This window comes from Copadichromis virginalis, linkage group LG11, assembly GCF_057382275.1.
Source record: "Copadichromis virginalis isolate Kocher_CV1m ecotype Utaka linkage group LG11, C_Virginalis_male_GT1.1, whole genome shotgun sequence".
NCBI classification, from domain to species: Eukaryota; Metazoa; Chordata; class Actinopteri; order Cichliformes; family Cichlidae; genus Copadichromis; species Copadichromis virginalis.
Genome location: NC_140628.1, coordinates 25,140,034 through 25,166,592, shown reverse-complemented (window position 1 = coordinate 25,166,592; position 26,559 = coordinate 25,140,034). Strand labels below are relative to the sequence as shown.

General features: G+C 44.0%; 2 protein-coding genes across 2 annotated transcripts in view; both read right to left on the bottom strand.

Moving 5' to 3' along the window:
* The window catches only part of prkcg (protein kinase C, gamma), a 37,020-nt gene extending 36,165 nt beyond the window's left edge, over window positions 1–855 (bottom strand). Inside the window, exon 1 of the mRNA XM_085471532.1 lies at window positions 826–855. The gene's annotated coding sequence lies outside the window, so the exon portion shown is untranslated. The remainder of the gene's footprint in view (window positions 1–825) is intronic.
* Window positions 856–885: 30 nt separating this feature from the next.
* The window catches only part of grin2db (glutamate receptor, ionotropic, N-methyl D-aspartate 2D, b), a 64,028-nt gene continuing 38,354 nt past the window's right edge, over window positions 886–26,559 (bottom strand). Inside the window, exons 7-16 of the mRNA XM_085471530.1 lie at window positions 20,385–20,590; window positions 19,628–19,796; window positions 18,106–18,259; window positions 17,524–17,649; window positions 16,405–16,634; window positions 15,890–16,050; window positions 12,426–12,495; window positions 12,218–12,335; window positions 7,967–8,202; window positions 886–4,477 (exon numbers count right to left, since the gene is read on the bottom strand). Of these exons, the coding sequence (XP_085327656.1) occupies window positions 1,265–4,477; window positions 7,967–8,202; window positions 12,218–12,335; window positions 12,426–12,495; window positions 15,890–16,050; window positions 16,405–16,634; window positions 17,524–17,649; window positions 18,106–18,259; window positions 19,628–19,796; window positions 20,385–20,590 (4,683 nt within the window). The 3' untranslated portion in view covers window positions 886–1,264. The remainder of the gene's footprint in view (window positions 4,478–7,966; window positions 8,203–12,217; window positions 12,336–12,425; window positions 12,496–15,889; window positions 16,051–16,404; window positions 16,635–17,523; window positions 17,650–18,105; window positions 18,260–19,627; window positions 19,797–20,384; window positions 20,591–26,559) is intronic.

Below are 26,559 nucleotides of genomic sequence, written 5' to 3'. Positions count from 1 at the left end.
GGAAATAAAAAATGGGATTTCATCTGTGAAGACGGATAACTTGCAAACCAATTTTACTTAAAAGCTCTTCACTTAAATTTGGCACAGCTGTTGAATCATTCCCACTTCCAACACTAGCCACATCCAGCCTCCTCTTTATTAAAACACTAACACAATCAGATATTGATAGAATAAAAAAGAGGGCATGGGGAGAAAAGTCTGAATAAGAAAAGAAAAGACAGACATGAAAGAAAATCTGCTACATGTCTTTTTTGTTCTTATTGTTATTTCTCTTTTTGATCTCCAGTTTGTTATTCAAATATGCTGATACTCAACTGTGTTCAAGCATTACAAGCTCCAACAGGGAAGAGGAGAAGTTGTTCCTTTTCTCTCTGATTGGTTAAAAGGGTTTCTAGTAAAACATGACATCACGTAGATGGTCCTGGGGTAGAGCTAGATGGGTCTGATGGTGTCATGAGGTCAAAGGGCAAATAAGTAGCACTGTCCTCACTGCCCAGTGAAAGGTGATCAGGCAGACAGTGCATGAGAGAGGTGACTGCATTGCTTTTCATATCATCTGATTTACAAAAGGGAAGAGGAAGGAGTGGTCTCTCCAACACATGACAAGCAGTCCTCCAGTCCAGTTCAAAAGCCAAAAGCCAGACAGGAGAGGAAGCCAGACACAACAACTATTCTGGCATCTTTTTGGAGAAGGTGGGTCTTTCCTCATCCCACCGAGGTGTGTTCTCAAAGCCAGAGGGAGGGAGACGTTTTGAGCATTTTATCTGTGTATGTGTGTGTGTTCGTGCGTGTGTGTGTGTGTACAAACATGACATCATTACTCACAGGTTGGAGACTACTGTTATCCACAGTTGTGACTCGGGGAGGGGAGGAGAACCGAAGATGACATCACAAAGCTCATTTCTGAGCAGAGAAGAAGTTCTGGGGCTGCTGTCCCCGGAGATGCAGCCTCGCCTTCACTCTCATCATCATCGTGGGAACCATCCAGGCGCACATAGCTCACCCTGGTATGGCGTCTCACTGTCGCCCTCACTAGAACGTGTACAATGGAGCGGGTGGCAGCAGTGTTGCTCTCACACTGGCTCGTGTTAACAATAGAGCTACTGTCCGTATCAGCTCCAGCAGTGGTAGTTGCTAATTGATTACCTGTGGTCACCTGGGCAGCCATATCTCCGACGTCATCCCTGGCTCCAGCTGCCATGGCACCACGGTTCTCAACAGCAGTGGTGCTCGCTCTCACGTCTCCCTCTCTCCTCTCCCCCTGTCATACCTCGCTCTCCAGGCTAGAGAAGTGGGCCGACCCTCGACGTGAGCACAGGCTCTTGGCTTTGAGTGGCAGGTGGGGAGAGTAGAACCTCCGTGGCTGTGGCACAGAGCGCAGTCTCTGATATTGGAGTTTGGCACTGGCTGAAGCCGGAGCCTGGGCCTGGCCTTCCATCCCTACCCCTGCTGGTGGCGAGACAGAGGATGAGGAGGGTGGAGGTGGGATGGGCATCGGGAGGGACGTGGGAGACATGGACGGCTGCTGTGGTGGTGACGGTGAGGGCTGAGGCGGATGGTCTGTGGGCTGTGTGCTAAGGCTGAGGTTAGATTGGCTGCCTGATTTGGCCTGGCTGGAATCGGGTTTGGGGGGCAGCGGCTTAGGACGAGAGACACCGCTGAAGCTGTGGCAGTGGGGGAGAAGCTCTTCCTGGCTATGGGAAAGTGCTGTGGATCCTCTCTTGGAATGGGAGGTGTGTGAGCGGCTGTGGGGATGTGGATAAGGATGGGGTTGGGGGTAAAGGCTACAGGAACACATGGTCGCCCGTGGCGCTTCTTCCTCCCTTTCCCTAGATCGTCCCTTGTTCTTCCCTCCTCCACTCTTCCACTTTTTCTCACCCTTCACAGGAATTTTGTCCATAGACCAGTATCGTCGAGGTGGAGGGAAGGCTGCTGGAGGTGGTGGCCACTGCGAACCCAAACCCCCACTCCCTCCCCCAGAACCCCAACCAACACCTGGTCCCGATCCCCAGAAATCAGCTCCAATCCAGCCTTCTGCTCTAGTTCCTAGTAATGAATCATCTCGACTGTTGACACTGCCCCCTTTCTCTCTGGAGGGGTAGGTACCAAAGAACCAGCCTCCTCCTCCTATGCCCCCTATCCCAGTGACACTTCCCCCTGAACCTCCCTCCCAGTATCTTTCAAAACGGCCAAACTCCCCCGACGAGCCCTCATCTGAGTAACTGTCCTCTGCCCTGGCCCTGTCCCTCTCTGACTCAGAGACGGCCCCCCTACCTGCCCTCCTTCCCCTGCCCTCCACCCGTTCCCTCACTCTATCCCTCTCCTCCTCTTCCTCCTCCTCCTCATCATCATCATCGTCGTCTTCAGAGTCCCACTCATGGAAGGATAGCCCTTCTCTTGTGTGTGCTTTCTCTTTTTCATAACACATTAACAAAGGACGCCGTTCTCCAAGCCTGCCGCTATCATCTCTATCCATCCCCCCACTTCTTCGCCGCTTAGAGGACGGAAGAAGCGGATGGAGGGATATTGGAGGAGCATTAGAGTCACCTCCTCTTCCATTTACCCAAAATTTGACGGACGCAGGGAGCTTGTTCAGGTTAGGATAGCGCTTACTGGGTGTACGATGCCTTGAATGAGAGTGTGAGGATTTAGGGCGCCTATCCCTGCTTCTTCCACTGTCCTCCTCTTCCCTGCCATTGCCCTCATCTCCTCCTTCTCTTCTACATCTCTCCCTATCTCCTTCCCATGAATCGCGCCCCTTTTCCCCAAATGTGCTCCGATACTGCGCAGAAAATGAAGAGTAGTCTTGTATTCCTCCTTCCCTCTCTCCCTCTGCCTCTCCTTCCCTGTCTGCCTCTATATCACCCTCCTCTGTCTCAGACCGCTTTCCCCCTGTTGATTTCTTCCTTTTCTTTGTTTTAAGGGCCTTCTTCTTCCTCTTTTTTACTTTTCTACGCTTCCTTTCTCTCTCTCGCTCTCTTTCCCTTTCTTCTCGCTTTTTCCTCTTTTTGTTCTTTTTCTTTTTCTTCTTCTCCTTTTCCTTCTCTTTTCTTCTCTTCTTTTCCCTTTTTTGCCGCTCAGCATCTCCACCTGCTCCACTCCTCTCTCTCTCACTCCAGCTTGCCCACCACTCTTGGAGCTGAGACAGTTGGCTCCCACCTCTTTCTCTCCCTCGTTCCCTTTCTCTGTCACCCCAGGACGTGCGTGGTTTCCTGGGGGGTATGGGTGGTGGCAGGCGGCCGTGACTGAGAGAACGAGGCCGGATGATTGAGCGCTCCCTCTCTCTTCCCCTCCCAAGGAGGAGGCTTGACTCTTCTGTCAGCTCCTCATCGTCATCATCATCCTCTCCATCTATTCCTCCAGTTCTGTCCCGTGTGCTCCTGGAGGAGCTGTAAGAGTAAGTAGGAGAGGTGGAGCGAGAAGATGAGGCAGATGACGACGTGGATGTGGATGATGTGGTTGACGAAGAGGACGAGGATGTATAGTGCAAGGATGCAGAGGGAGAAGGAGGGGTATAGGAGGGGCTGAGGGGTACCGGTACAGGAAGTGAGAGTGGGGGAGAGAGGGGGCGTGCCCTCCTCCCTACTCCCTCCCTCACACCATCTCGTGCTCCTCCCCTCCGCCCTAGGGGCAGAATGTTCTCATATAGTGGCCCCCCGGACTCTTTGGGCTTCTTGGGCCTTCGTTTCCTCAAGAAGGATGAGGGGAGAGGGGGGGAGGGGTGTGGCAGCGGGGGTGTAGGAGGTAGAGGTGCCTGACTCTTAGGAGGCAGTCTGGGAGTGCCCAGAGGTTTAACAGCCCCTTTCCCCTGACCCCCGCTGCCACCTCCTACCACCTTCTTCCCCACCCCATGGTCGATGCCCTTCTCTGAGTAGAAGGCCACACTGGCTGGAGGGGGCTGAGGGTGGCCCCTGGGCATAGTCTTGGGGGTCTGGGACCCTGCCTGCTGCTCCATGCAGGGCCCCAGTCCCTCAGGGTCAATGGGACCATAGTAACGCTTATAACCATCAAGTCCCCCAGCCCCTCCAGCAGTGGAAGCCCAGTTTGGTGGGACTTTCTGAGCAAAGGGTCCCATGTCACTGATACCCCCCCTTACAGCCATTGGGTTGGTGGCTGTAGCAGATTTGGGCAGCCTCCAACGATCCACCACAGCCAGTCTGCGGTCTGGTCGTGGCAGGAAGGTGGAGCAAGGTAGGGGCGCACCAGCTATCGGTGTGTTAGCTGGACCCAGTGCTGTCCCAGAATGCACCACGGTGGGAGGAGAGCCCGGTAGAGGTGTTTTGTACACGGGCTGCGGTTGCTGCGGTTGCGGTTGTTGCTGCTGTTGCGCCATTGCAATTGCTGGGTTGGTCAAAGACGTTGAGACAACATGTGACTGTGACGGAACTGTAACCATTGCTGTGTGGTGATGCGTTGGCAGACTTTTAGCTCCACCTGTTGCTGTTTCATCCTCAAAGCTACAGCAGCTGTACATGCCCTAAGACAAAGAGAGAACAAATACAAAACTAGTCACTTAAAAGGCTAAAGAATCAAATGTATTCTCCCAAATAAATATCAGGACATAATTAATTAAATCTTGCTTTGAAGAGGGAATAAATGTAAGTATATTAGGGATGTAACAGTTTTTTAAATTCACGGTTTGTTTCATACCTCCTCACCTGAAGCATCTTTAAACATTTAAGCTGTCACTAGATTAGCAATGCTTTAATCAGGTATTAAACGCCACAGCTCCACATGGCTAATTAGCATTCCATTCAACACCCAGATAAGCTATTTCTCAATTCTTATTGTACCAACATGCTTGCCACAACACCGCAAAAATATGTTAAACTGTTAACTGTGAATTTCACCAGAAAGCTTGGCTAACATTCCAATAGCTAACAGCTGGTAGCTTAGCAGCTCATTGATCAAGTGAGCGTTCCATTTCTCCACCATGGCTGTCACAAAAGCCTCCTGGGGGTAGCCTGTCCCATAACCCACTTCAGCGTTTACATCCACGCTCTGCATTCCACTTTTACATTGCTTCTTTTCAGTGTCTTATCATGCCGCTATAATAGCATGTTACGTTTTGGTGTTGTCGGTGTGTTGCTTTTGGCGTGACTGTTATGTGTTTCCTGTTTTACTTTGAAAGTCTGTGTTATCTTAGTGTTTTCAGTTTACGTTTCCCTGTCTCGTCAGGTCTAATTTGCCCCAGCTGTGTTTCCCTCCTGTTGTCCATTCCCTGATTGCCCCTTCTATGTATTTAAGCCTTGTGTTTCAGTGTGTCATGGTCGCGATCTCCCCCGTGTTGTAAATAGTTTGGTGTTTTGTTGTAAATAAATAGTTTGTTGTAAATAGCTGTAAATAGATTTGTCGATACTTTCGTTTTGGGATTTTGGTGGTGAGCTTTAGTGGGGGTTTTTTGTGTGTTTTTTTTTCTTTATTTTTACTTTTTTTTGTGTTGCACTCCGGTTGCCTAGGCCGGGGTGTAACATATGGGGGCTCGTCCGGGATTGCCTTCTGCTGGATGGTCCGTGGGACCGCCCCAGCCTTTGTCGTCGCTGGAGGGTCCGTGGGACCGCTCCAGCCTTCATCCGCCTTCGCTGGAGGGTCCGTGGGACTGCTCCAGCCTTCGTCGTCTGCTGGAGGGTCAGTGGGACTGCTCCAGCCTTCATCAGCTTCGTCTGCCTTCGCTGAGGGGAGGGTCCGTGGGACCACCCCAGCCTTTGTCGTCGCTGGAGGGTCCGTGGGACCGCTCCAGCCTTCATCCGCCTTCGCTGGAGGGTCCGAGGGACCGCTCCAGCCTTCGTCGTCTGCTGGAGGGTCAGTGGGACCGCTCCAGCCTTCATCAGCTTCGTCTGCCTTCGCTGAGGGGAGGGTCCGTGGGACCGCCCCAGCCTTTGTCGTCGCTGGAGGGTCCGTGGGACCGCTCCAGCCTTCATCCGCCTTCGCTGGAGGGTCAGTGGGACCGCTCCAGCCTTCATCGGCTTCGTCTGTCTGGATCAAAACTTTTCACTTGGTGTTAAATGTTTGATTTTTGGGTGGGGGGAACTGTTACGTTTTGGTGTTGTCGGTGTGTTGCTTTTGGCGTGACTGTTATGTGTTTCCTGTTTTACTTTGAAAGTCTGTGTTATCTTAGTGTTTTCAGTTTACGTTTCCCTGTCTCGTCAGGTCTAATTTGCCCCAGCTGTGTTTCCCTCCTGTTGTCCATTCCCTGATTGCCCCTTCTATGTATTTAAGCCTTGTGTTTCAGTGTGTCATGGTCGCGATCTCCCCCGTGTTGTAAATAGTTTGGTGTTTTGTTGTAAATAAATAGTTTGTTGTAAATAGCTGTAAATAGATTTGTCGATACTTTCGTTTTGGGATTTTGGTGGTGAGCTTTAGTGGGGGTTTTTTGTGTGTTTTTTTTTTCTTTATTTTTACTTTTTTTTTGTGTTGCACTCTGGTTGCCTAGGCCGGGGTGTAACAAGCAATAAAGCTCCCCTCCAATGTCACTTGACTAGAGTGCTGTTAATCTTATAATGCCCAACACCACTGGATAACAGCATGGACAGATCCAGGCAGAATGGAAATGACTACATTTGCTCAAGTACTTTACTAAAGGTTTATTGTAATTGTACTTAACTATTTCTATGTTATGCTACTTTCTGCTTTTACTCTACTATATTTTGGATCCAAATAGTTTACTTTGTAGTTCATATCATTTATTTTAAACCTTTAGTTTCTTATTATTTTGCAAATCAATTGCAATTTTACATCAGCCATATTAAGTAAGTTCAATCATATATAAAAGTAATTAAAATCATCAGCAGTTGGAAAATCAGTGAGATATATACACACATAAATGATCAATAAATGTGATCCAGTAATACATATATAGATACATATGTAGTAATCTGAAAAGTGCCATTCTACATAATGAGCTTTACTACTTTCAGTACTTTCGATATATTTTGATTATAAAACTTAAGTAGGATTATAACTTTTATTAATAAAAGTCTTAATACTTTTTCCCACATTTTGCAAAACAATTATCTAACACAAAATTATATTTTAAAACTTGTGCATCATCACTTTTCACTTAACAAATCTGTAATTGCACACAGGGGTGCAGTCTGAAAATCATGCCCAGTGTTTTCTGTGCCAATTTGCTACACTGATTTTATTTCTGATTAAATATTCTAATTTGCTTTTGCTGCTTTACTCTAAAATCCTGGAAATGCTCCTGTGGGTGAGGACCTCAAGAACGATGGCAGTTTACATTGCAAACTGTTTGACTAAACCCCCTAAAAGTGACAGCTACAAAAGTTACAAAAGGCACAGTATTTTACTGTATATGTAGCTTACATTAAAGATAATGAAGGAGCGAGGAAGAGCAGAACAGAATAAGAATGGAGCGCGTAAGAATAAAACGCTATCCATAAACTTACGGTGTTTTAAAGAAATGCAAATTTGCCGTTTTCAGTTTTACATTCATTACTATTTATAAGTACAGCTGTGCGCAGCACGGTTAATAAAATGCATTCATAAATGCATAAACTGAGACCACAGTAGTGGGAAATGGATAATTTGTCAGTGAAGCTACAATAATTACATACATGGAGTCGGTTGTTTCTGTCAAGGTCACTGTCAGAGGAAGAGGATATCCAGTATGTGAGCAGAATTGAATTTCAATTAATCTCCTGAATTGACAGAGGGGAATTGAAATGACCCCAAAGCTCACAATTTCTAACACTCACGCTTAGTAACAGGAAAGGTCACACACAGGATCATGCTTACACATGTGTGTTCAGATGGTGACAAGCACAGCCTTCTGTCTACCATCATGTTGCCAGATTTAGCACAAAAAGAGGTTTTCAGGGTGAAAATGGCCGTCGACACATGGACATAAAACACATTGACAGCCAGAATGTCTTCAAAACAGTGAGAAATTTAACATGTTTGCACATTAAGAAAAAATCCAACACACGAAGGGGAAAACACTTACCCTGCTGATTGCCAAGAGAAAGTCCAATTTTCCAGAACTAGTGGCCATGCAGTGGCGCAGCTTCCAGTACACTAAGTGTTCCCAGGCAAACACCAGCAGGCTGAGGCCCATAGCCACCAGCAGCATGTAGAAGACCCCAGCCATGTTGTCAATGTCCAGTTTACTGCTCATCACCTCAATTTTGTCATTATGGCAGATACCTGACAGCCAGAGGCGCTCCAGCATCTCAATCTCATCTGGAAGGGAAGGATGAGGATAAAGGATAGAAGAGAAGGGGGGTAGCGAGTGAAAGTAGAGGGAATGAAGGGAAAGAGACAATAGGATTTTAGTTAGTTTAAGGAGACAGACAGACAGACAGATAGACAGATAGACAGATAGATAGATAGATAGATAGATAGATAGATAGATAGATAGATAGATAGATAGATAGATAGATAGATAGATAGATAGATAGATAGATAGATAGATAGATAGATAGATAGATAGATAGATAGATAGATAGATAGATAGATAGATAGATAGATAAGCACTGAAGTACAGGTCTGTAGGCTTGTTTTTTGCCCATTATCCAAGGTGACACTTCAAGGTCAGAGGTCAGCAATACAAAGAACAGAGTCCAAAACAACAAAGAGAAAGGGGACTGAGACAGAGAGGGGGAGAGGGTCCAAAACAATGAAGAAGCACTGAGAAGCAAAATGGCATCGACAACCTAATCTCAACATTGTAACCCAGAGTAAATGAGGAGAAGAGAAGAGAGACCAGGAGCCACAGTGAGATGGCTGGATAGGTTGAGCGAGCATGGAAAAGTGTAAGAGCGGTAATGAGGGAGCCTTAGAAAGAGAGAGGAGGAATGGCATTCTCTCTCCGTCCACGAACGTGTCAGGGAGAATGAGACAGACAGAGTTAGAGAGGGCTGCAAGAAGGAAAACAGAGATGGAGGGCTGTGTGAGATTGTGTCATCATGACAAACAGTGGAACGCTCCTCAGCTTGAAGAGGATGGGAGGAGAGAAAAAGAGGAAAAATGTGAAGAGAGAGATTTGATAGAAAATGGCAGAGATGGGGAGAGAAGATCATAATCAGTTAATTGTGCTGGAGGGATGGTCAGGATTCTCACCCAGGTGGTAAGCTCTGGGGGTTTTAAGATCCCCATCTAATAACCAACCGAGAACCAACTTTTTACCCATAACTATATCTTTTCTTAACAAATCTGAGTTTCCAGGCTAAATGTGTGACTGGCTACAGGGGTTACTGGTGTAACCATAGTGCTGATCATTTACAAGATGCGGCGCATGATTCATGTTAGAGTTATATCATGACTAACAGAAGTCATAATGAGAGCTTTCTGTCGCACTAATAACAACGGCCCGATGAGCAGTGCTGCGATAACCAGGTATGAAGTTGCCTTCACTGCACACTGCACTCTCTGAACTATTTCAAATGAAAAGCAAGAGCAGAGTTTAAAAGCTGACAAGTCACACATCTAGTCGTAACACTGCACTTCTCTTCGAAAACTCAACCTTTTGCCTTTTCATTTGTGCCATCATTAGCCCTGCTCGCGTAGCTTAGATGAAGCTGATGCAGTCATCTGTGTGAACTGGTTAATGTGTCTCCTGTAGAACATCATCAGCCAACAGGCCGTAGCGTCCAGCTACATCAACAGATGGACACACTGCTACTGCAGCCCGCTGGCAGTTTAAGGTAACAACTCACTGTCTTATCTTATGCTCACACTTTTTTAGACACAATGTCTGTTTTTAACTCTATAATGTAGTCCCCACTGTGGAGAATTCATTGGAATTATTGACCTTCAGTGGCAGTTGTGTGTCCAAACAGGAGCCCGATTTGGAAACATCAAATATCTTACTTGAGGGTGCAGATAAACAGGTAGTCCCACAAGTGTCCTGTACTTCACAAGTCTCAGCTGAATGCTTTCTCCGATCTCTCGCTCTCATTTCCTGGCTCCGCTGCCATTTGACTCCGAGTGATTCATCTTGTGCTTCTTCGTCTCCCTCATGAATTGGACTCTTTTTTCAATGTGCATGTTTCTTCTCTCCCTTAGACCTTTATGATGGCGGTTGTCTCTGCCTCTAAGTCACAGCCAGCTCAGGTCTGCCAAATCTGACAGGTGTGTCAAACCCACTCTACCTATGTCGTTTCTGGCAGGTCAGGTCAGGTAGAGCTGGCGAGACCGCAAACACGGAGCTGGCAGCGCACCACAAAGACATTATTTAATAAGAGAAAAACGTATTTGTGTGTGTGTGTCTAAGTGTGTGGGCGAGTGTGCATATGTAAATGTGCAAGTGTACATTTGCATTTTGCACTGTGCCAGATGGGGCATCATGCCAGACATGTCCAGAGACACTGAGCTCCACAGCTGTTGAGCAGCAAACCATGACCCGTACAATCCCATGCTTTTATCGCAACACGACAAACCTCTCTGCATTCATTGCAAGATTTCTGGGGGGGAAAAAAATTAAAAATCTGCCAGCCAAGAGCTAAAAACCCAGCTTCTCACATTTTTAATATCTACTCACTGAATAATATATTATTAGAATCAAAATCATGATACTATGCAAAATACAGGAGTGGATCTGATAAGAAGGGGAAAGGGAAATCTTGTTACTCAGCAGTTTTGATTTATCACGAAAAAACGTTGTAGTGAGATCAATGGACCAGCTCTTAAAGCTGTGGTATGAATCACAAGAGGTGACAACAAGGAGAACAATGTGCTCACATTGGAGAAAGCAGTGGAAAGTATCTCGGGTGCTCTGCTATCCTCTAATTCAGTTGTAAAAAAAAAATGATAGCACTCAAACACAGCATGGTACAATAATGATGTAACACTGTGACACGACTTAGCCCCGCTGAAGGTGCGACGCTGAGTCCTTGAGCCGCAGGGCGATTGTTGAGATGCAGCCTTTGAGGGCACGCTGAATGCGAGCCCCCCAACCCCCCACCCCCTGCTGCTCTCCGCATCCAAACAAACTAATCCTCTTCCTTAGTAATCCACTCCAATAATGCCTTCCTACAACTACAATTCTCAACATTCAACACCACCCTGTAACTAGATCCATCCAGCGTGCACAGCTGTTAAGGGTTTGTGCTACAATGAACATAAGCAAGGACAAGGAAATCTATCAAGAATTAAAAGAAATGACAAACACTGCATGTCAAGGCTGTCTGGGCTCCCTATTTTTCTAGCTAACACACACACACACACACACACTCGCATCCTTTTCCAGGTCCAGCTATTCAGCTCCAGACGCCAGTCTTATTTAATAGATCTTGGCACCAAATTGGCATTATCAGTGTGTAAGCAGCTAAAGCGTCTGCATGCCAGAAACAGCTAAAGGGCTTTGTCCGCCACGCCATAAGCAAAGCTGATTTAAAACACGAGAAAAAGCCAAACAAGCGGCATCCGACTGAGACAATAAACGTGTGTGGCGGACTGTGTAAAATGACAATCAAGCATTAGTGTACCGACGACTAAAAACAGATTCTCATGTGCTAATCACGAGTGTGTAAAGTAGACAAAGCGCACTAATAACATCTCTATTTAATGATAGTTGTTTTTTATACCTCGTTTTACTTTCCTATTCAGAGCATTTTCAGGTGTTTCTTTTCACTTTTTTGCCACACTTCCTCACTTTGTATGTCAGTTTCAGCTAATCTGCAATAGGTATAAATCTGTCACCACCACACAAGTTGTGACTTTCTTTTTTCTTTTTTTTTTTACAACAGTGACTCACACAAGTAAATCTTTTTTTTTTCTGTTAGCTTTTCAAACAGGGAGAAAAGGAAAGCCAGAGAAATTCAGACAGGTTTGTACGAGAGTAGCGAGACAGTGGGGGAGGCAGACATCAACACAATCAAGTCATTTTTGCTAAGAAACAAACAAACAAAACAATTTTCTTCTTGCTCTGTTGTTTCTCCTCCTCTCCTCTGGCCAATAAAGAGATGTGCAAACCTCTTTAAAAGTGCCATCGGCCCTCTCCTACGCACTCTTATTCCCTGTGTCACAATCAAAACACCTTAGAGCCTTCAGCCTCTCCACACACCTTACACTCCCCCCGTCCACCACTCCACATCCTCTCATTCATCTACCCCCTGGGTCCTCCATCCACCCCACACTCTTGTGCTACTCTGTGGCTCGTTTCTCTATCCTTTTCATTTTTACTGTAACCTTCTCTTTGCTCCTGCATTGTCCTAATTATTTTCATCTGAACCCCTCCCCTCCTCACAGTCCTCACCATCTCCCACCAGCTGCAGCAGGGCCAGGTCAAGAGGACGTTTCCAGCGTGAGTTTTTGTGCAGGGCGATACCGTAGCCTGTGGTGGCAAAAACCTTCCCCGAGCCTATGGTCATCACCTTGAAAGAGAGGACAACGAGCAGAACTTGAGAAACCCACCGAGGTGAATGCATGCCGCATGCACATACGTGTGAGTAAAAAGTCCTCACCTTACAACCTTCGTCCTTCCGAGCCATATAGTTCAGTACTGCAGCGTCATAAATAAAGGCATCCAGTTTCCTGTAAAGGGATGAAGGGAGAATTCATTCATCATTTAATGGGAGACAAGAGCAAAGGGATGGAGAGACTGACTGAGGCAAGAGAGGGGATATAAAGGTATAGCGCCGCAATGTACCTGGGAAGGGAGTTAGGGTGCAAAAATATATAGCAGACAGGCGCACAGAATGATAGAGAGGGCATAAAAAGTTAAATCATGACAAGAAAAGGGAAGAAGAGTGGAATAGTAAAGCAGGTTCGGCGGAAAGAGTGAAAACACAAGGAGAATAAAATAAGGCAGAGATCAGGAAAAGATGTGTGGGTAAGAGGGAGCGGGATGGTGGTGGAGGCAGCGGAGGGGACGAGGAGGATGGGGATTTATACGGTGCGGAGAGCGTTGTGACAGGGAGTGAGAGAGAGGGGGGAGAGATTTACACACTTCAGGGGGGAAAAGACATGGGATAGAGCTAGAGAGTGATGAGGATTATAAAGTTTAAATACAGACACACTGAGAAAGCACACTGGGAGGGGAAAGAATGGACCAAAAGAAAAAAAGGAGGAGGAAGAAAAGACATGGCGACATAGGAGGGCAGATGAAGAGGAGAAGGGAAAGATAAGTACCGAGGAGCAGAAGAGAAAGCTGCTGGAGAAAAGCAGGTGTTCCTCATTCTTTTGCATGTTAACACTGAGTTATAATTGTGGTGTCAAGGCAAGATTCAGTGGGGGCTGATGGGGGAGGGGGGTGACAGAAGCTTAGGATAAAGTAAACTGGGATTATCCAACACATGACGGGTGATAGAGATTCTACTAGAAACTGAAGAGGGAAATGCTGTTTGCACTGCGTGCGTGGGTGGAGATAGCGGCAAAGGTGGAGAGAGAAAGGGAAAGAGTAAAGGTGAGAGACTCTTTGCGGGAAAGCATGAAGTGTGACAAAAGATGTGAAACGTTAGCTGGAGTTGAAAAGAATGAGTGTGTGATGGCCTGCTGGTGTGAGACTGAGAACATTAAAAACCCGGAGCAAACAGTGACAGCGGGCCACATCTGCTGTCGTTCATTGCTGCAACTATTTCCATTCCGTCCGACGCAAACAAACGTGCCAGAGGCGTTTCAAACACACGGATTTGTTGAATGTCAACTGCAGCTTCCCAGGTCAAGGAGGAACCTGCATTTATGCAAACGCAGGCCACTGATTCCAGCTCAAACTCCCATCAGCTGATAGCACAGCTGTTTGGCCTGCTGCACATCTCACTGGCAAATTTGGGACACGCTATCTGAGATGCTTCAACCTGCACAGAAGTGCTGCTTTCTCTGCAAACCACTTTGCAAACCACCTCCTCCATTTCATGCCACTCGTGACATTCTGAATTAATAAATGTCATCCATGGCTACTGATGCCTGTTTTGCTCTGTAAAGGATCTTGCTGCTGGTCTCCTGCCTTCCATGCTTTCTATGATCCTGACATAACATTAACTAAAAGATTTCACTAATTGGAGAAAAAAAAGCTTGGTTTGTTTTTTATCGTCTTGAGGAAACAAACTGATTTGGCCTTTTTTTTTTTGTGAGATTTAAAGATAAACAACAGCTGCTGAATATCCCATGTGGTAGAATATTTTCATTATATAATATATATCTAAGCTTAATCTAAGTGCAGTGAAAAAGATCGAGAAAATCAAGTTAAGTATACCGGGCAAGTATTTACCCCCTTCATCTTTGCTTATTTTTTGCATATTTAGCATATTTAAATGTTTCAGAGCATCCAACTCATTTTAATTTTAGACAATATTTAGCACAATATCACATTAGACAAAGATAACCTGAATAAACACAAAATGGAGGTTTTCATTTATTAAGGGAAAAAAGCCATCCAAGTCTACCTGGCCCTGTGTGAAAAAGTAATTGCGTCCTAAACCTGATAACTGGTTGTGCCACCTTTGGCAGCAAGAAATGCAATCAAGAGTTTGCGATAACTGGCAATGAGTCTTTCACTTCACTGTGGAGGAACGTTGGCCCACTCTTCTTTATAGAAGTGTTTTCATTCAGCCACACTGGAAGGATTTAAGGTTGTGCCAAAGCATCTCAATCTGATTTAAGTCTGGACTTTGACTGGGCCACAACAAAACCTTTTTCTGAGGTATTCAGAGGTTGATTTGCTAGTGTGTTTCCCATTATTCTCCTGCTGCATAATCTAAGTGTGCCTTATATTTTCCTTCAGGATTTTGTGGTTCTTTCAATGACAGCAAGTCGTCCTGAAGCAACAAAGCAGCCTCAGACCATCACACTCCCACCACCATGCCTGAATGTTGGTGTGATGTTCTTTTTATGAAATGCTGTGTTAGTTTTACACCAGATGTAACAGGATACAAGCCTTCCAGAAAGTTTAACTTTTTCTTCATCAGTCCACAGAATATTTTTCAAACAGTAGTTTTTGCTAGGATCTCTCACACAGATGCCATTTTTCACCATTGAAGCTTTACCACCATTCCAGGTTTTCTCCATTTGTGGATAATGGCTCTCACTGTGGTTCGCAGTGGTTAGAAATGGTGGTGCAATCCTTTACAGACTGATAGATGTCAGTGACTTTGTTTCCCAGCTGTTTCTTTAGATTGTGACACAGTGCTTTTTTGAATCGGAGAAAAAAGTGATTCAAACCTGCCTGAGCTTCTGTGGAAAAGTAATTTCCTCCCTTGTTAAATTATAAAAATAGCTGTGATTAACCACATATTTAGAAAGCTGGATTGGATTTCACTAGCCACACCCAGGCCTGATAACTGCTAGACCTGTTGAATCAAGAAATCCTTTAAGTTCAGCCTCTCTGACAAAATGAGGTAGGCTGAAAAATCACTTAAGAAATTAAATCTTTATTCAAAAACTGAATTTTGCATCGACTCGGGTTGTCTTTGCCCATATTAAACTTTGTCTGATGATCTCAAATATGTAGTGTGACAAATATACAAAAAGAAAAAAGCGGGCAAAACCTTTTTCAGAGCACTGTATACTTGCTTTGATATGTAATAATATATATTGATTTATCTGTTGTCCCCTTAAAGTCTTAGGCAAATGATTTTATGTTAAATTTGAGGACATTTTACAAAAATGAGCGCATGTGCAAACCAGGTGGCATGTTGGCCCAGTGGATGTCACTTCACAAAACGAAGGCTCTGGGTTCCAGTCTGCTTGTTGAGTGGGGTATCTTAAGGTACTCTGGTTTCCTTTTACAGCCCAAAGACAAGCATGTGAGTGATTTTTAATTGGCTGCAGGTGTGGATGTGTCGTTCCACGTTAACCCTGTGATGGACAGGCTGCGCACCTCCTTTTACCCAAAGTCCCTGCTACTCTATTTAGATAGGCAGTTACGGATGGATGAAGGAGTGAGAGAGGAGTGGAGTAAGACAAAGGTAAAGGTTCATGGCAGACAGACCCGGTTTTGAGGTTCAGTATGGCATCCTCCACTCCTTTCTGGTTGTATTTTCCCATGTACTGGTGCATGTCTGGGTAGTTGGAGCGGATGTTTTTTTCTGTGCTACCGTTGGGCACCGTGCCAAACTTCAGAGGTGGATACTGCTCCTCGGGATGCTGAAACTAGCAGAGCAAAGGGAGACGAGGGAGGGAGACGGAAGGGGCATGAGACACACCAGGCTGTGCACCAATCTGTCTGACCTATTTCTGTCCACTCTCCAGACTAACTTACAACACTCCATGCACAGTCAAATCTTTGAAAAGAGAGCAGTCTGTGGACTTAAATTAGTATTTAGGACTGTCTTTTAAGTATTCGAGAACTGTGGTAATTGAGTTCTGTTAAATGAGATTTTATTCATTTCTAAATTCCTGTGCTTTAATCAATTTAACATTCAAATGCATGGGATTTAGCTCACTCTAAGACTTTAATTCTCCTTCTGCTTTTTCTGCTTAATCAGTATTCAAGCCATGAAGTACCTTCTTGTCCGAGAGGCCTGACACTGTGTCAATGTACTCCTCCTGGATCATGAAGGCAGCCAGGTTAGCAGTGTAGGAGGCCAGAAAAATGACAGCAAAGAAGGCCCAAATCAGCACCATGATCTTGCTTGTGGTTCCTCTTGGGTTCTCCACTGGCACAGAGTTGTTAAAGACAATGGCCCACAAAAGCCAGACAGACTTTCCTATAGTGAAAGTAGACCCTCCAGCCTCTGTCCAGAAAGATAAGGAAGAAAAGAAGAAATTAAAAAGAAGATCTTTCAGTTTAAAAAGAGCAGTTGTAACACTATATTTACTTCTAGGAAGTGATCCAGCCAGTACTCAGAACAAGTGTATTCACAGGCATCTGTAAATGACGTGGCTGACTCAGATTAAACGCGTCTGAATGAAAAACAGCCTCGGAGCATATGAAAAAGGAAACCTTGCAGATTTTCTTTTGACAACAAACCTCATAAGGTGGCGCCTATACGTTACGTAGATGGCAGATATCAATTCATTTGCTACACGATCAAACAAACCACCTGGTGCAAAAACACTATTCAAAAGGACTCAAACACTCCTGCCTTTACACAGCGGGAATAAAGGAGGCAGGAAGAAGAGAGGCGAGAGTGAATAAGAGGGATATATGGGAGGATGACAGAGGAGTAAATTTATGTAGAACACAGCAATCATGCAGTAAAAGAGGCGAGCCAGGCTGGGTATTGGACCAAGGCATCAGGCATACTGAATATCACAGGGGTACAAACTATGCTGCTGAATAATAAATGGCTTCTTCGGTATTGAGAATACTTGGAAGGAGTTCAGTATACTGTAGGTATAATTTCCTCTTTGCTACACTCACAGCTAAAGATTCATGGCAGCTGATTCAAAATACACATCGATTTTTTCCCCATCTAATGCAACAGCTAACTAACGAGACAGCGAAAAACAAAAAAAAACAATCAGATGCTTTCATAAGATCATTGTGACTAAGATTTTTTTTTTTTTTTTGAACCAGTTTTCCAGGAGTGTGTTTAATGTTTCTTCTTTTGATCCATTTGGCAACAGTGATGGACTTCACAGAGATGCATTAAACACAGACAGCTTGGACTCATCACTCACTCTTGCCGGTCTGGAGACTGCGGTTGTAGCCTACGGGGCTGAAGAACTCAAAAATAAAGACAGTCACAGCCACGACGGTCAGGCACATGACAAACATCATCACCCACACCGCTGGACTGTAGGGCTCTGTGGAAAAAAACAAAAACATGCACTTTTTTGTACTCTTATTGCATTATTAAATTACTGTAACTGTCATTATCAGTATAAGAAACAAGAATGTTTCATAAATCTAGCCCATAATGGAGACTATATATGCAGAGAAATAAAAACCACTGGAGCAAATATATTCTCCAAAAGCCCATAAACACACTCTCTTCTCTTTCTTCTTCTTCTTTTTTTTTTTTACAATCATCTCAATGCAGTCTATAGGCCCATAACACTATTCTCCCGCTGGAGCCTGGAGTCTGCTGACGGAGTGAAAGTAAAAGTTAAGAAGACGTGAACCTAAGAAAAACTAATGGCTAATCTTGATGTAAAGAACTAGCAACCAAAGGCTGGGGCGTGTTATGCAAACTCAGCGCTCCACAATTAGATTAGATTCTGTACATCAGCTACACGCCGCCCACAAACACAGCCTCTTACCTAAGAAAGCTGATGGCGATACAGTCCCATTGCTACGGGAGACCATGACACTGATCCCCGTCTCCACAAAGGGCACGGAGAAATCCACAACTTCTGACCTCTCCTCATTGATAGTCAGCGAGCCAATGGCCATATCCGCCCGCTTGTACACCACCTAAAGGGGGACAAACAGCACCGCTAAGAAATAAATCGGCTGTAATTATGAGTAAATCGTGTACCTGTTACAGCTAGACAAAGCCCATCCTTTTCGGTCCAGAAGGTTTTCAGGTAAGGTGCTGACAAGTCACACCTTGACCCTTTGTACATCATTAAACTTGCCTGCATGAGAAACTCGGTCTTGTACAAATACTGAACACGTGTCTCTTCAGCATCCCTTTAGCATACAAAATGAGTTAGGACGCTTCTCAACCCTGCCACCATCTAGCAAAAACCTGAAAACCGCTGTGTCCGCTGATTGTATGAGTGAAATGTTAATCTACATTAGACATGGCACATTCGCTCTTCAGAGCAAATCAGCAGAAAAATGAAGCGAAGTGGAAAGCAAAGCACCCTCCTCTCAACTTTGCCAAGTCTCTGGATTACCTGATCAAAGAATGGCCGGCTTTGGAACATCTGATCAAAAGACAGACATTAGTTTGAGAAAACAAAATTCGCTTGCCCTTTTGCATGTAAAAAATAGATTCGACAGACGGGCTCAAGTTATAAATGATAGAGCAGGAGAGCGCAGTGGAACTGTTTTGGAACCTGTGACAACTGGCGTTTGGCAAGTTCCCTCTGGGACAAAGATAGAAACAGCAGGGCGCTTCAATGAAACAGCAGCTCCCGTATCGATCTCGGCTGGTGTGTGAGGATGTGTGCATGCTTTTCTGTCTGTCTGTGCATGCTTCTTTTTTTTTTTTTTTCATTTTCTTGCCAGCATCTCTGTATCTTTACTTGATGGTGGATGATGAACTATATTACCACGAAAATATCAAGGACTACCAGCTAGGGGGTATCTGACAGAGTGTGTGTTTGTGTGTGCGCGTTTGTGACTAAGGATGTGTCTCTGCAGATAACACACTGTCGGGACGCGTTTGTAGGAGAGTGAGCTCACTGCATGTGTTACACATTATGCTTGTCCTTCTAATTTGTTTAACCGTGAGTTATTTTCTCTCTAATACAGTATGCGTTCTGTTTTGTGTGTGTGTGTGTGTGTGTGTGCACGCCTGCTGCAGTGTGTAATAAATGACAGCTGTCTGATTGCTAGCAGTGGTTAAGTGGCCATAACTCTCACAGCGATTGATGTGACACTTAGCGTTTAACTGGTCACCCAGGACGCGAGACCACACACTGAGGAATGCTACTACTTGACCGAAAATGCAACTCAAATATGCAGAGGCACACACACACACACACATACACCCTTTTCACACATGCACAAGTGATACGGGAGCGACATTGAGAACACATTGCTCACAAAGGCAGACAGGCAGAACCGGGAGCTTCCACGGGCTTACAGACACACACACTCACAAAGACTTGCCTCTCCAATCATGCCGTTCCAAACCCCATCAATTTTCTTCCCATGTTTCCCATTGGTCACTAAGTAAAGATCGTAGGTGAAGCCGACTATTTTGGCCAATCTCTTGAGGATGTCAATGCAGAAACCCTTGCAGCACTGCTTCATTGGAGCCACACCCTCATGGATGGCACTATGAAAAAGACACAGCATAGAGAGTAAAAGATAATAGCAAAAAATAATCATAGTAAAACTTTAAAGGTGAAAATCTTTAAGGAAAGGTAAGGAAAGGAAAGGAAGACAGTTGGATATGGTCACAAAAACGGAGTACTGTGGCCAAGCACTTGTTGACAGGTTTGATCGACCTGTGCAGGATAGGTGCTGTCATTCCTTCAGAAGCTGATGAACCATAAAGCTCCACTGTGGTCATATCTGATTCCAGACCCCTGAGTCATTCCACTGATCCTCTGGAGAGCAGTCTGTTATTGATTACGGCCAGGGAGTGAAGAGACCACAGTTTTGATAGGTGACTGATGTCACCTCAATTGGATGGCATCATGAGAGCTTAGGAACTCCATTCCAAACACTAGTAAATAAAGCAGTCTCTAGTACTCCTTTCAATTAGATTACCCTCCGTTATTTCTTTTCCCAAAGTACCACCATCTTTGAAATGAAAGTGTCCAAAAATAAGGTATGGAAAAGATAATCACATCACATACATAAAAAAATACGTGAGTTATTTCTTTTACATTTCTCCCTCTTCCTTTCAAGGCTTTCAAACCTGGCATTAAGGGGTCGTCTGCAGGGAACTGAGTCACGGATGCAGGTTCCAGATGCAGGGTCTGCAAGCTCTACAATGACAAATGGCCTTTCTTCCAGTGTGACAACACGCAGGTGCTGGGCATCATCGGGTGGTTTAAGGAATGGCCCGTAGCGGGACCAGGCTGGGTACCGTAACCTCAGCACGCCATTCTCCCACCAGCCTACCTAGGGGAACAGACAAGAGAAACATTAGAGGAAGTGCAGTACTCTAGTGCAAAAGACCTTTAGTTGTAATGATAAATAAGCACGTAATCTTTCCCATATAGATTAAAAAGCATTAGAAAAAACTTAGACAGGTCATATTCACATTGTCTCAAGACTTGTTAGAAAGTAATAGCTAAATTAACTTGGATTAATGTTTCAAGTAATTCAAACGAGCGTTTTCCAAATGTGTAACAGAATCAGTTTGTGTAACCATTTTTGGAAACAGAATGTTCACTAATCTCAGAAGATAATTTGGCTCAAACCGCTGCTATCTTTAAGGCTTTTTTCAGGCCCATTTCTGGGGTTGTCTTTTTCACCGATCTGCAAGAAAGTTGGAAGCAAGGGCTGATTTTAATCTTGTATCTGGGCATCTGGTTGAAAGGCTGATAAAAATGTGTGACCTTGGCAGAGAAGCAAGAGGTGTAAGATGGCAGTATTCCAGTTCATTCATGAGTTATCTCAAATTAAGTCTGGATTCTGATTGGCCAGGAGGGTTGAATCAACCTTAACAAGTAACAAAATATTTCAGAGAACTTTGTTAGACTCACTCTCTTTCCCATTTACTTTATAAATTTATGTGTGTCCATGTGCATATAATCTGCATTAGAAATTCAGAGTATTTCTGTTAGGCTGTGTTTTATGCACCTGTGGACGTTTCCCAGTAGCACTGTGAAGTTTTCAGTGTCTGACTGAACACTGTGGCTGTACCTTTCTCTGAAATTCACGACCGAGTTTCATTCCTGTCAGATCATGAATTGTTATTAACTTCCAGTTATTGGTCTGCTTTGCTTCTTTCCTGGACTTTCCCGAGATATCTCTCTGATGTCTAGCTGGCTTGAGGAGGGGCATGGAAAGGACTTCTCATTCAGAAAATACTGTTTATGCAGTTTAAGACGAGATTTAATAATGGTCTGCGCTACAGCTGTTTAAAAAGCTGCTGCTGGTATTTACTAAAGGGGGGCAGTGTTGATTTTCCAACTGAACAGAGATGTTTTTGTGGCTGTCCATGTATTTGTTGTTCTCTTTTAGAGGGCAAAAAATTGGGACTATTCATTGAGGCATAATTAACTGCAAATTATTATTAGATCCCAGTCCCATATATTTGTCATCCTCAATCATACTGGTAACTTGATCACAGAGGAAGAATCCCAGTACAAGTTACGCACATTGAGGTGCACATATTGGTACACACACACAGCCACGTTGTTTTTAACAGTGAGCAGAGCGGACTGCAGTGTTTTAGGACCAAATGGTCACATTTCCACACACAGACTAATTCACAGTAAAATAGTTTCTGCATGTCTTTTCTCAGCAGTGGTTTTTAGAGCACCTTAATATTTAAAAAACAAACACAAACACAACAAAAAATCATACTGAAATGTTGGTCAAAAATAAGTATTGGCTGAGGGGCTTAGAAATAATATGCCATTTAAAAAATAATTTTTTTAAAAGAAAGAAATAATACGCTATCTGAAGTTTATAATATTTACCTCCAGACTAAAATAAATGCTCACAATTATGCACGCGGCACAGTAACAGTAACGTAGGTGGCGTTCTTCTTCTGCAGGTCAACAGTTGAGCACATGTGGTAGAGAGGTTTGTAAAAAAAAAAGTTTTTTTTTACAGCAAGAAGCTGAACTCTAGCTGTGTTTTAACAAGATGGCGCCTTTACATTCAGTAGTTTGTGAGAACTACTATTGAAAGAGACTAGTTCATTATAAAAGTGTCTAAAGGCACAGGTGGTACTACAAATATAATTTTATGTGAACACTTACTATAGAGTTTTGATAAAAATGTTGAGAATCTACTGGGTTTTTTCCCCAAGTATTAAAAACAGTCAACAATTCATTTTATATAAAAATGGCTGTAACTGCTAAAAAATTAATGCAAAATGTTTGTAAAACTGTCCCCCTCAGTCCTCCTGTTTCTCCTCGTGCTTGAGTTTCTGTGTCTGTGTTCATGGACGGGACTCATTGCGGTTTGCCTCTGGCTGAACGCACCTGCTGCCAGGAATGGAGTGTTAGTGAAAACAATGAGGAACAACCCGTGCAACTTGCACAGGCCGACTCTCCCTCACAGAACAGCTCTCAGCTGGCGAGTGCCTTTATTTTGGAGTGAAAGGACATTTCATTTATGCCTGTCCTGTGTGCCCAAAAGACCACGCTCGCAAGTAGTAGTAGGGATACTGGCGAGCGAGCAGTGAAATGGCTCAACCCTACCTCATGTTCAGGCTCATGTTTCCAGCAGAAATCATCTTAAATCATCCTCTCATTCTCTCTGGCAACAACTCAAAACAACTTTGTCTGTCTTCTTGAGGCCCCTCTCACTCCTCTCGAAGTTAGTCACACCTGGTCGAGATGCCATAACCCAAACATAGACTGGAATAAAAACCAGAATGTCTCTTTCAAACATTCGCTTCAGAGTCTCACTATGGGCAACGCTCTCCCAGCGTTGTCCTCAGAAGCCTCTATATCAGGGGTGTCAAACTCCAGTCCTCGAGGGCTGGTGTCCTGAAACTTTTAAACGTGTCCCTGCTGCAACACACCTGAATAAAATTAGTAGGTCATTAGCAAGACTCTATAGGACTCAACTGCATGCTGGCAGCCAAGTTCTATAGAGAACTTGCTGATCACTATCTGTATGTATCACAGTTATTTCACTGTTAATAAATGCACTCGAGTTCACCACTCTAAGTCCTGCGATTGGGTCCACTCTGCCCAGTGTTCTTCACAAAAACCCCTTGAATTAAAGCTCAAAGTCTCCACTTCCATCACATATCGATGGCTGGATCCACTGCTGTGGTTTGCAGAAGTTATCTCTGTCCAACAAATTATGGACCTAACTGTATGTATGCTTGTATGAAGTAATAGAGTACCTATCACAACCAAAGGGCAGAGCATAAAAACGATCTCAGAAAGCCCTTCAACAGAGACATGTTTATTAAATACACTTATATCTGTAGTTTTTGTTGGCTTGGATGTTTTCTGAAATCCTTGTATTACATAAATAGAAAAAAAAAAAGACAGAAAAAACAATCCAATGCAGCAACCACACAAAATAGTGGCACCAGATGATTGCAGCTACAATGAAGATCTGTTTGACAGTCTCAATAAAAACTGAATCTTAAAGGGGGTCATAAAGGTAGCACTTTGTAAAAGGCTGTAATCATATTTACTGTTAATAACTTGGATGCTGCGCTTACTCACTCTGTTTTAGAAAACCGAGCCTTTAATATTCACTGTCATGTGGCCAATCTGTGGTTGTGCAAAGGGTGCAGCTGTTACTCACATATGTTTGTCAAATCAGACATTAAACTAAATAAGAACATTATTCATGGTAATGGTTCTGAGTAGAATGAACCAATTAAAATCCATCTCCTGGCATTGATTAAATCTGCCAAAACTCACCTCTGTTCATTAAAATGACAAATTTCATTTCCCCCCTGAAAATAAAGCCTTCATGTCTTAAAATGCCTTAGATGCAACTCTGTGCTTTTAACTTATTTAATTAACATCATTCCTCAGCTAACTGCCTGCAGACCCTCTCCACTCACCCTCTGCATCTGCCTTACAAATTCTCTTATTAAATACATCGTGGTTTACACAGCCAAAGTCCATTTTTTGTTAGAGTTGTTTAGTAGAGTAAAATGTGCTTAATTTATAAATCAGGATGTCCAAAGCACATGTTGTTTCTGTGTTTCAGAGGAAAGACAAAACCAAGGTTTGCATCCAGTTCCAGGAGTACACTACATGATGCTAAGGCTTAGTGTTAAAACTAAACAAGTTTGCAATCACAAATAAAGCATTTTGATGGATTAACTCTTCTTGGGAAGCTTGTTGACGACTTAAGTAACGTTATCCTTACTTCACCTGTCTTTTCTCTGCTACATTCCTTGTGTGTCTGTTGTCTGTTTGTAAAGCAGAGCATAGGAGGAGGACAGGTGAGACACTTGTGGTGAGCAGAAGACTCACACATGCCCTTAAACAGTATCACCCTTCACGATGTCATTTATCAGTTAATATAGTGTCTTTCTGATGTTATACAAACTTTGCTCTGATAAATTAGCCAGATGCAGCAAGTTCACAGGACTGGTTTCGATCGGTTTGTTGCATGTCCAGCCTCAACTCTGACTGGATTTTTTATTTATTTATTTTACTCATGATCCGACTACCAAAAATAAATGAATGACTAAATAAAACACCATATGAACAAGGTTAAAAACTTGACTTCAATCAGAGGTGCCATTAAGTTTCAAATAGAAGGAGGGCTTTACTGAGATGGGGCTAACTGTGCTGAGCTTAAATCCATAGACATTTTGGACATTTAACAGCCTGGAGCCAAAGTTATGCTTTCATTTGACTTTTTTTAATTTAAAAAAAAAACTGGCCCTAACATTTTATTTTTGTTTTGATAATCTTACATGAAGCTATGAGACCAGATTGTTCTGTCCTCTATCGACCTGAAAATGTCTATCAAGCATCTTTTCACTAGTATCATCGTTGTCTCCTTCTCTTAGCATTATTTATAGCAATGCAGCCGGGATGGACTGGATGCCTCTGCCTGGGTGCCTGGGATATTCACACTTCTTAAGCAGCACAAGGATGAACCACACCCAGGAACAGTGAGTTTATTTGTGAAACTTCCTCTACCGGCCTCTCTTGACAATTCTCGGCGTGATCACCCAATAAAAGTCACATCACAGTGTCGTGACAAGTGAAAAAGACACAACATAATAGAAAGTGCACATGGAAACTGTAAACACATGCACAAACAAGAAGATATGCCGTTAAATGCACACACATACACACGCGCGCGCGCGCGCACACACACACACACACACACACACACACACACACACACACACACACACACAGTCACATAAAAAAAGATAAGAAATGAAAATGTGAGTGCTTTAGCAGGCCAGTACTGTAAAGTTTGACAGCTTTGTGCCGCCTTCCTGTCTGTATAATGCGAGCACTGGCAGAGAAGAGGAGGCGGTGACAACAATGACTGTATTTCGACAGCACTTCGACCAAGGCTCCACAGCAGACGTTCAATCAAAACACACTCAGGAAACGCAGAGAAAACAGACAAAGCTTATGGGAGAACACATTACTTTCTACAAGAAACATCCCCAAAAGGCAAAAGCGCAAATGTCCGAAAAAGACCAGCCAAAAAACGTAAAAAATGAAAATTGCTGAATATATTCATAAGTTCGGGAACTGGGAGCCACTTTAAACTCAAACCTTCTTCTTTAGCAGTTCTGATTGTCATTAATAAAGGTTCATTCTAGTAATCTGTCTCTCTGTGCTTTTCTCATATGTGAAACGAGCCGCGCAAAAGCTGGACAACCTTCAGTACTAGTCTGCAGTGTTTCAGCGTACTAAGCTGGGTGCTCCCATGCTCTAGGTAATGGTGCAGTCATTGTAAAGAGAACATTAAATATTCAGGGAGAGCCAACAGCGTGGATGTGCATAATAGGCAGATGCAGGCGTCTTATCCTTATTGAGGGTGTGTGTGTGTGTGTAATAAGGATTGTGCAAGAAGGGTGTAGGCATACTCTATGCTCTCTCATTTGTGTGCACATATGTAGATGTCTGCATGTGAGCTCTAAGCATGTGTGTATGTGGGCGAGTTTCGCACCCTGCGTTTGCACAGAGTCGAAGGACCAGCGCAGGAGCTTCTAATTGAAAGGGATTTGAGGGATATGGCAGGAGTCAGCATGTTACGACATGCTGAGACTGGACTCTGGTGGGCTGTTAAAACCAGCAGGAGGCTGAGAAACACCAATGTGTGTATTTGCGGTTGTGTGTAAGCGTATGTTGGTGCATTGCTGTTTGTATTTGTGCAGAATTGAATCCAGTCGCAGAATTAATGTTCTGAGATTTTTGTGTCTTTATGCATGTGCAGTGTGGGAAAGAAAGGCAGGT